The following is an 11,297-nucleotide window of genomic DNA, read 5'->3' as shown; positions in this document are numbered from 1 at the left end:
TTCATGAGGAACCACTTCATTCTGTGAAAATAGGAGTTTCGATTGCAATTTCTAGACGTCGGATTGTGGGTCCCATATTTTTCAATGAAACAATAAACACACAATGATACTGCAGTGATATTCTGTACCCATTCACCCATTCATAGGAGAGCTTGTGTTAAGTGATATACTGAATGTTTATTTTCAACAAGATGGTGCAACCGTGCATACAGCTCGCGTTTCGATGTCACTGCTTCCTGATGTTTTTGGTGATCGCATAATTTCACAGGGACTTTGGCCTCCACAATCACCTGACCTAACACCACCTGACATTTTCTTCTGTGGTGCAGTGCAACCAACTGTCTATAAAAATCGTCCAAAATCCATCAATGAATTGAAAACAGCAATATCCACTTTCACTGCTTGGAAACATGACTAGGCGAATTGAATTATTGAATTGTGTATTCAACAATGGAGGGGGGGGGGGGGACTATCAACATTTAATGTGAAATTTGTTAGTAAAGAATATGGCACTGAGGAGAGACTTTTTGAACGCCCGTATGTCAAGATTCTTCATTTAATACTGGTTCTCAAAACATTTTAAGTAGGCTTATGTTGGATAATGTGCATCTGTCTTTGAACTTCTACCAGTTTGTGCTGCTCTTCTCTGTGTACATTCAGTATACCTCATGTTAGCCTTGGCTCCCACACTCTCAATCAATATTACAATCTTGTGGGTTAGGTTTCAAATTTTTTGTGGCTCAGCTGCATCACTTTTCTGTACCACTCTTGACTATAACAATTTTGAGAGTTCCTTGTTTCCATTTAGCAGTTGTTTTGTTCCATATTGTGACTACCAGAGCGCAACAGACCATTTCAAACCTCAACAATAAGAGAAAGCCACATGTCACTGAGAAAAATATAGTATGTCCTCCTACATTTCGTTAGTTTGAGCTGACTCTGCATTATTTTAGACTGTGAAGTTTCATTAAACATATGTAAGGTATCTAAACACTTGTATGAAGTGGAGAAACTCATCATTTCTTATCTTACTCATAATTTTCAGCATCCTTCTACAGCATAAAATCTCAAATGCTTTGATTGTCCTTTTTTTTTCTGAATTTCCCGTTGTCCAAGGTCTACTTCCCTACAATTCTGTGCTCCAAATGTACATTCTCAGAAATTCCTTCCTCAAATTAAGTCTGATATTGATTGACTTCATTTGGCCATGAGTGCTCTTTTTGCCTATGCCATTTTCTTTTTATGTCTTCTTTGCTTCTTCCATCATGGGTAATTTTGCTTCCCAGGAAGTAGCATTTCTTCATCTACTTGGGAAGTGTACAGTTTCACAACCATCACATGATAGGGCTTCAAATTAAGACTTTCCAATATCTGCTGGCAGCTCCGCCTACTTACATGTGCCTGTTGGACCAGTTTCTGTGTAGACTTCTTTGGACTTTGAATAATTCTTCAGGGAATATCTGCGACAGCTTCTGGTGTGTGAACTGAAGGAATTCTTTGTCATTTTACATTTTGCACAGATCTGTAGGTGCACCAGTTTTTATATGGACTCTATTGTTCTCCTTTCTGGTAGTTTTCTATCTGAATACTTGCCCCAAAAATTTTGCAAATTTTCTTAATCGAACTTGTTTTCATGTACGTTTCCACAATTTCAATTCTTTCTTCTATCAAGAAAGACATTCTGCAGACACTAACTTCACTGATGAAATAAACTGAACTGTTGATAGAAGAATGCTAACAATCGATCATTGCATAAAAATGTCAATTGTTGTAGCTGTTTAGTCTATTTCAGAAGTCAAAATCTTGCATTGGCATTCAAAGGAGAGGCAGGCTACTTCTCACTGCACCACCCTTTGCTACACCCATCTGACTTCCTCAGTCCATAATTTTACGGATGTCATATGAGACTGAGCTTTCTGGAATCTTTGTTGGTTGGCATTGAGCATGTCATTCTACTCAAAATACCTCATAGAGAGGTCAAATGAATCTTCTGCGAGAGCGTATTTTTTCTTAATTCTTAAAATGTCTTAGAAAGCTGGATTTTTAGCTGTTTGCTAGTGGTCTCTTTTGTCTTAGGACAATGAAGAATTGAAACAACAATTCCTTCTCATCAGAATTAAGGAAAGTTGCAAATCATGACAAAGAATTATTGCTTATATGTTCCTATGCAAGTTGTAATCAACTTGCCCTTTTTGCCTCAGACATAGCATGTGTTATATGTAGGGTTAGTGTGAGGTTAACAGTTTCTTACTAAATGAGGTTGTACAGTGTTTGAGATGACGACAGTTTACTACAAGTAAGCAGATTACAAATCTTCATATACCTGTCCCAGTTTGGGTTTTCCATGGTAAACCCATGTCATCAGATAATCACTAGATCAGGTCACAGTTTCTTCCTATCTTTGCCAATCCTGATATCATTCTGTACCTCTTATGACCTCTGTGTTGATACAGCATTAAACTAAATTTACTTCATTAAATTCTTTTAATAGTAACATACACTTTATTATGCTTCCCGGTACAGATTTGTTGCCTTTCAGTGACACATACCTTCTATGCTGGTATTCTCAGAACATATTCATTATCCTCAGTCAGTCCAACCTAGTGCAGTTTTTTTGGATCAAGAAATAGCCAGAGATGAGCTGTAAATTTGTTTCGCTGTGACCTCTTTTAAAAGTAAATTTGCAGTATTTACTGATAAAATGATATGTGTACTTTACTTCTGACTTCAAATCTTTGAATGTTGTGTTTCGGTAAGAATCACTTCAGAAATTAATCAAAGAAAATTTATCTACATTATATACTCTAAATGGTGTATGGAAAGGAAAGGAGACTTTATGAGAAAAATCTAAGGTATAGATTTTTATATTATTGGAAAGTACAGTATATTGTCAATAAATTATTCATTTCTTATCTTATTTCACAATGTATGGAAAGTAAACTCTGTTATGTTGTAAATAAAATACTGGAATAATTAAAGGATATTTATTAAAGCTGACAAATTCCCTACCCATGGAACTCTGAGACTGCAACCAATTTGTGACAGTAGACTCAACATCATTTGTAGCCAGGCCATATTTCATTTGCATGTAGAAGTAGAAATTTCTTGGAGCCAAGGCTGCAAAGTAGGTCCGAAATTCAAAATCATTGCAGTTGAAATGACAGAAGGGGTGTTACAGAACATATTTTACATTTGATAAGATTTTTAGGTGTGGTGATCATTTTGAACAGCTCGTATAGGCTATAAACAGACATCTCCACCCTTTTTATAAATATTGGCTTTTGGTTCAGTGTAATCACCAATATTAATACCATAATTGAAATGTGCCCTCTACTGAAGGTTTCACTCTGTATATTCTTATAGATCTTTTTAGTTCCTTGAAAAAATTCTCCACATCTGCTGTAAGGGTTTAGTTTTCTAATTAACAGGGACATTTTGAGAATATTTTCCCAGGCTAGTGACTTATTGTTTGGTGCCATCCCCCCCCCCCCCCCCCCCCCCCCCCCCCCCGCTTCTCCTTTTCCCCCACATAAAATTTCACCTGCATCAGTTTTCACTGATAATTTTGATATGCACTGTATTCAAATCTCGCATGTAAGCACCTCTTAAGCGGCTACTGCTAATTGTGATATGTCCCGTACAGCCTCTGTCACCCATCTCAGCTTGACACTGCAAGTGATGGCCTGTGTCACTTGTGCCTTAAACTGGGCCTTCTAATTACGCCAGTAAATTAACAGCAGTATCAACCTGTAGTTCACTCAGACACTGACTACAGTCTTCTGACGAAATCCTTTCGTTATTTGTGTAACTGTTCTGCAACAGCGTAAAACCATAGTGTGTCATTAAATTCCATTCCTCACACCTTCACTGTCACTGGCACTGGCATTGACATATCAAATACTGATATTTTTAAATAAAATATAACTGTCTACAATAACCTTAATAAGCAGTTCTAATAGCTATATCATTTTTAGTGAAATTAAATACTAAAGAGCGGGGTGTGGGATTGAGGGAGGGGAGAGGATGAGAAGTGATGTAGCTTTCTCACTGTCATGGCTCTAGTGCATCTCTACTTAATACGTCACACAAAGTCAGAGATTAGTTTTCTGGATAGGCCTCATCTCGTAATGTGAGATCCTGAGTAGTAATGTACATGTGTTCTGCCTTAGATTTCAGTGTTTGTGTTTATATTCATGTCTGATTATTTGTGTTTAGCAAGCTTATCTCATTTTAGGGTCTAAGAGGAAAACCCGGTGCTCCTGGACCGGAGGGTGCCAAGGGAGAGAGAGGAGAAGAGGGGCCGAAGGGCGCCAAGGGCCACCGAGGACTCATTGGGCTGCAGGGACTGCCCGGACCCATTGTGAGTACGCACACACGCACACCTGTACAGCCACATTGTGCCAGATGAGTACAGTCAGCATACTGCTCAAAAAGGATTCATCCAAAAGCAAGCAAGTTTTTCTGGTTTGTTTATGTCTCTGTCAGTGACTTAACACCACCACCATTTTTTGAGCTGTGTTAGTATGCATATTCTCTGCCTGGACACCAGCCAGACATGTAGTCATCAAAATAATTGTGCATAAAACTGAACTGACAACTTAGCTGTACAACCAAAGGATATATAATTAATGGTCTTGCCAAGAAAATCTGAGAGATAACAGCTAAACAGGTCATTTGAAGAGTTTGAAATTTTTACTAATTTTTGTATTAAAAAAAATTCTACTCCAGTCATTAAACGAGCAAAGGGATTTTTGTAAAAAAAGAAAGCTTTTTTAAATGTATTTCCAGATATATTACGATGTCTTTTTTTCCAACTTACACTTGTCTAATAGTAGCCTGATTTAACTGTGCCCAAATACTGGCTTCTTGGCAAACCCTTGCAGCCACAGTTGACCAGTTTGCCACTTGTCGATCACACCTGTAGGCAGGCGTTGTATAACCTAGTTTACCTACACCAGTACTTACCCAATTTTTTTTACCAGTTTTCACTTTGTGAATGTTATATATATTTCACAATCAGTTTCATATTGTGAATATTTCAACCATGTATTTGCAATTTAAAAGTTACTCATCTTACACTATTTCGTAGTTAAATGTAGCCATCAGTTCCACCCATCAGAGTGCAGATACATTTATACTGTCTGGGTGTCTATGACACATGTAATAAAGCACATCTCTCTGGCTGCAACATAACTCTCTCTGCTTAGCTTTTTGGTGTTAGATATCATTTTTGCAGCCTCTTGTCATTTAGGCACTCACTTGAGCAATTTTAACCCTGCTGCTGTCACATTTTCATGTGTCTCAATATAAATGAATCATCCTGGTAGAGAGGAATAGAGCAGATGCAGAAACGGGCACACTCACCTCTTTGTGCTGTAGGGTGATTACGAATAAATTGGTATGTTTTAATCCATGATGGTGTGGGCTACATTATTTCATAAAACCACTAAATCATTTTACATTTTACTAAGGAAGAGAAACGATATTATTCGACTAAAGCAGACACAATTTCTTCCACCGGCCCCTGCAACAATATAGCAGGACAAGAAATATGAGACTTTGGTGTCCTGTTCATTTTTCCTTTTATGAGTTACTGTGAAACATTTTCAAGTACTTATATAGGTGTCAGTCTGATTTTGTAATTTAGTTTTCTAGTGTTGTGCTATCTCACTTTCTCTTCCTTTCGAAACAGATTATTTGATGACTTGCCAAGAACTCATAACTGGTAATGATACAGCTTGTATGACCCTAAGCTCAAATAATAACAGACAGATTCCTGTCAATGTTGAATCTTAATCTTCTGCACCTCCCCTCTAATTTTCCAAAATGTATAATTTTTTAATGTCTGTTAATAATACTTGAATTTTTCCTCCTGAAGATAACTTCAAATTAATTCTTCTTTTGGAAGGAAAAAAAAACAGTTTTACATTTTATTGCTGCAGAAGTTCTTTGCTAAAGTGTCTGTGGATTTTCAGGGTCCCCCTGGAGACAAGGGAATGATTGGGCCTCCCGGACCACCAGGAAAGGATGGAGAAACTGGAACCAAAGGTATGCCAGTAAAAGCAGTGTCTGCCTATTATCAAGAGCAGTGTATCTGTATTACACATTTCCTCAGCTTTTCTTAATGTGCCCTAATGTTTTTGGAATGTGAGGTAACTGAACTTTTATTTACATTGCTGTTGTCATAGTCTTCAGTCCGGGTGTTGTGTGATGTGCTTAGGTTAGTTAGGTTTAATTAGTTCTAAGTTCTAGGGGACTGATGACAATTGATGTTAAGTCCCATAGTGCTCAGAGCCATTTTTTAGTCTTCAGTCTGTAGACTGGTTCAATGCAGCTCTCCTTGCTACTCTATGCTGTGCAATCCTCTTCATCTCTCCATAACTACTGCAGCTAACATTCATTTAATCTGCTGCCTGCATTTGAGCCACATCTCCCTCTACACTTTTAAACACCTCCCACCCCCCAACCCCCAATCTTCTCTACATTACTCTACTCACAATTCCCTGATGCCTCAGAGTGTGTCTTTTGGTCAAGTTGTCCCATAAATTTCTTTCCTCCCTGATTCTATTCCTCTTCATTAACTTCCTGGCGTAACCTTCTAATCTTCAGAATTTTGTGTACCATCACATTTGAAACACTTGTATTCTCTTCTTGTCTGTTCGATATTCCACTCGCATACAGGGCTGCACCCTGGACAAATTCTTTCATGAAAGACTTCTCCACATCTCTCTCTTTTCAGAAAAGATTTTGATGTTATTGCCACTCTGTGTTTTATATCATCTACACATCTGTCATTGTCAGTTAATTTGCTCTGGAAATAGCAAAACTACTTGCTCTATCTCATTTAGTAATCAAATTTATGCATCTATGTCTACATGTATACTCCGCGAAGCTCTTTGAAGTGCATGGTAGAGGGTTTGTCCCACTGTACCGGCTTTTGGGGCTTTCTCCTGTTCCACTCATGTACAGAGCTTGGGAAAAATAACTATTCATATGCCTCTGTCGGTGCTGTAGCTAATCTAATCTTATCCTCACAATCCCTATGGGAGAAATATGTAGGGGTGGTTGTATATTTGTTGTATATCCATAGAGTTATCATTTAAAGCTGGTTATTGAAACTTGTAGAATTTCTCGGGATAGTTTGTGTCTTCATGAGTCTGTCAGTTCAGTTCTTTCAACATCTCTGTGACACTCTCCCATGGGTCAAACAAATCTGTGAGCATTCGTGCTGCCCTTCTCTGTATACATTCAATATCTGGTATGGGTCCCTCACACTCCAGCTATATAATAAGATGGGTTGCATGAGTGATTTGTAAGCAATTCCTTTGTAGACCGATTGAATATGGCCTAGTATTTTGCCAATAAACCGAATTCTGCTACCTGCATTACCCATGACAAGGTCTATGTGGTTGTTCCACTTCATGTCCCTGTTATGTGTTGCAGATAAGTATTTTTATGAGTTTACTGATTCAAACTGTGACTCACTAACATTATTCATTGGATATTATGTTTTTTTTTTTTTTTTATTTTGTGAAGGGTACAATTTTACATTTTTGAACATTTAAAGAAAGCTTTCAATCATTGCACTACTTTAATATCTTATCAAGGTCTGGCTGAATATTTGTACAATATAATGTTATTGAATATTTAAAAACTCACCTCCCAAGCAGCAGCAGAACAAACATATAGAAGAGGTTTTACTTATGCAAGCTTGTAGCTCTTGCTTTTAGGAGAAGGGTTGAAGGGGTAGGAAGAGGGGTGAAGGGAAAGGAAATTGATAGGTTTAGGGAAAAGGCTAGGGTTCAGAAAAGTCACATAGAACTGCAGGTCAGGGGAAGACTCTACCAGCACTGTAACTGGCTAATTATATACTATCAAAGGGAGAGCCACCTGTCAAACAACACATGTTATATATGAGCTGTTATGTGAACACTGTTTGGCCTTTGGCAACATTGAACTGATATTTTTTGACACTACGCTCAGCATGGTTGCGTATATGGAAATTTTTTATATATTTTGTGCTCGGCTCACTGAAAGTGAAAGACAATACTGCTTCTTCCAACAAGATGGGGTAAAATGTCACGTGTCTAAGGTATCCCTAGAATGAGTCCACCCTGTCTTCACTGAGGAACGAATTGTCAGCAAAAATTCATGGCCACCGTGTTCACCAGATATAACAACATGTGACACTGAAAGAGCAAGGTCTATGAAACAAATCCACACACAATACACAAACTTAAAGACGGCATCAACTGTGAAATTTCCACCATCAGTATCCGAACTTTACGCCAAGTGTATCTGAATACGCTTAGACGTGCACAGCTGTGTATTGGTGTTGCAGGTCCCTTTCAGTTTTTGTTGTTGTTGTGGTCTTCAGTCCTGAGACTAGTTTGATGCAGCTCTCTGTGCTACTCTATCCTGTGCAAGCTTCTTCCTCTCCCAGTACCTACTGCAACTTACATCCTTCTGAATCTGATTAGTGTATTCATCTCTTGGTCTCCCTCTACGATTTTTACCCTCCACACTGCCCTCCAATACTAAATTGGTGATCCCTTGATGCCTCAGAACATGTCCTATCAACCGATACCTTCTTCTAGTCAAGTTGTGCCATAAACTTCTCTTCTCCCCAATCCTATTCAATACCTCCTCATTAGTTATATGATATACCCATCTAATCTTCAGCATTCTTCTGTAGCACCACACTTCAAAAGCTTCTATTGTCTCCTTGTCCAAACTATTTATCGTCCATGTTTCACTTCCATACATGGCTACACTCCATACAAATACTTTCAGAAACGACTTCCAGACACTTAAATCTATACTCAATGTTAACAAATTTCTCTTCTTCAGAAACGCTTTCCTAGCCATTGCCAGTCTACATTTTATATCCTCTCTACTTCGACCATCATCAGTTATTTTGCTCCCCAAATAGCAAAACTCCTTTACTACTTTAAGCATCTCATTTCCTAATGTAACTCCCTCAGCATCACCCGACTTAATTCGACTACATTCCATTATCCTCGTTTTGCATTTGTTGATCTTCATCTTATATCCTCCTTTCAAGACACTATCCAATCCGTTCAACTGCTCTTCCAAGTCCGTTGCTGTCTCTGACACAATTACAATGTCATCGGCAAACCTCAAAGTTTTTATTTCTTCTCCATGGATTTTAATACCTACTCCAAATTTTTCTTTTGTTTCCTTTACTGCTTGCTCAATATACAGATTGAATAGCATTGGGGAGAGGCTACAACCGTGTCTCACACCCTTCCCCACCACTGCTTCCCTTTTGTTATCTTCCATAAATGTATTTTTAACTGTATTTTTCTTAGTAAATAAATGGTAAGTCTATTTCAGCTCTTTGTTTGCGTAATTTCACTGCATTTCCTTTTAACTTACTCAGGCTACTTTTATCTGTGCCACCCTGAAGCACTTCACTTCCTTGATGTAATATCAGTTTTGGAGGTTCACATATTTTGTTCTTATAAGCATATACTAACGTCCAGGTAGCATACACTTGTCATCGCATCAAAATTGACACTGTCTTTCCTGACATTGTCTCCCTTTCCAGTAGTGTATTAGCTGTCGAGTAATTCTTGTGACTCTGCAAATATCATAAAATAAACCTGCACCTGTATGCTTTTCCAGGGACACCCGGAAGGGATGGAGCTCCAGGGCCGCAGGGGATTTCCGGACCACCTGGGCCCAGGGGTCCCCCCGGAGAGGAGGGTCGCCACGGACCCCCGGGACCTCCCGGGCCGCCTGGACCTCCGGGAGCTCCTGGGGAGTCTCTGGGTTATGACGCCGCCGCTCTGGCTGCCATCCTGGGACAGGGCGCCGCCGGGCAGAGCAAGGTGAGTTGGTGGGCTGCCAGCTGCCCCGACCTGCCTCTTCACGTGATATCTTGCGAACCGTGGATGAAGGGTATCAGACGGATGCCATATTCCTTGACTTCCGGAAAGCGTTTGACTCGGTGCCCACTGCAGACTCCTAACTAAGGTACGAGCATATGGGATCGGTTCCCAAGTATGTGAGTGGCTCGAAGACTTCTTAAGTAATAGAACCCAGTACGTTGTCCTCGATGGTGAGTGTTCATCGGAGGTGAGGGTATCATCTGGAGTGCCCCAGGGAAGTATGGTAGGTCCGCTGTTGTTTTCTATTTACATAAATGATCTTTTGGATAGGGTGGATAGCAATGTGCAGCTGATTGCTGAGGGTGCTGTGGTGTACGGGAAGGTGTCATCATTGAGTGACTGTAGGAGAATACAAGATGACTTGGACAGGAATTGTGATTGGTGTAAAGAATGGCAACTAACTCTAAATATAGATAAATGTAAATTAATGCAGATGAATAGGAAAAAGAATCCCGTAATATTTGAATACTCCATTAGTAGTGTAGCGCTTGACACAGTCACGTCGATTAAATATTTGGGCGTAACATTGCAGAGCGATATGAAGTGGTACAAGCATGTAATGGCTGTTGTGGGGAAGGCGGATAGTCGTCTTCGATCATTGGTAGAATTTTGGGAAGATGTGGTTCATCTGTAAAGGAGACTGCTTATAAAACACTAATACGGTCTATTCTTGAGTACTGCTCGAGCGTTTGGGATCCCTATCAGGTTGGATTGAGGGAGGACATAGAATCAATTCAGAGGCGGGCTGCTAGATTTGTTACTGGTAGGTTTGATCATCACGCGAGTGTTACGGAAATGCTTCAGGAACTCGGGTGGGAGTCTCTAGAGGAAAGGAGGCGTTCTTTTCGTGAATTGCCACTGAGGAGATTTAGAGAACCAGTATTTGAGGCTGACTGCAGTACAATTTTACTGCCGCCAACTTACATTTCGCGGAAAGACCCCAAAGATAAGATAAGAGAGATTAGGGCTCGTACAGAGGCATATAGGCAGTCATTTTTCCCTATTTGTGTTTGGGAGTGGAACAGGGAGAGAAGATGCTAGTTGTGTTATGAGGTACCCTCTACCACGCACCGTATGGTGGACTGCGGAGTATGTGTGTAGGTATAGTGGATGTAGATAATGTCATTGGTGCAGCTTTATAAACGCTTCATAGGTGCCTTCGACAAAAATAACGTTCTCAACAATACAATGAACTGCAGGGTTCTGTGCACTGGTACAGATTCAAAATGAAACCAAAACAAACAACTAGCTGCATCCAACTGGTACACATGTAACAAAATAGCACTCTTTTCCACCTGAAGATGGGAGTATAAACTCTCGAAATGTGTCGTGGGAGGAAATAATGTGACTGACACAGATAAATTGCTTTATTTGAACTATTAT

The 11,297-nt window shown here is 39.5% G+C and overlaps 1 protein-coding gene across 2 annotated transcripts in view; it reads left to right on the top strand.

Moving 5' to 3' along the window:
- Positions 1–11,297, top strand: part of LOC124718642 (collagen alpha-1(I) chain-like) — a 268,769-nt gene that overhangs the window by 233,109 nt on the left and 24,363 nt on the right. For both annotated transcript variants that reach the window (XM_047244268.1, XM_047244267.1), the window contains 3 exons: positions 4,235–4,360; positions 5,976–6,048; positions 9,649–9,854. In XM_047244268.1, the coding sequence (XP_047100224.1) occupies positions 4,235–4,360; positions 5,976–6,048; positions 9,649–9,854 (405 nt within the window). The remainder of the gene's footprint in view (positions 1–4,234; positions 4,361–5,975; positions 6,049–9,648; positions 9,855–11,297) is intronic.

Source organism: Schistocerca piceifrons, chromosome 10 (genome assembly GCF_021461385.2).
Source record: "Schistocerca piceifrons isolate TAMUIC-IGC-003096 chromosome 10, iqSchPice1.1, whole genome shotgun sequence".
NCBI classification, from domain to species: Eukaryota; Metazoa; Arthropoda; class Insecta; order Orthoptera; family Acrididae; genus Schistocerca; species Schistocerca piceifrons.
This window is presented reverse-complemented; position numbering and strand designations above follow the sequence as displayed.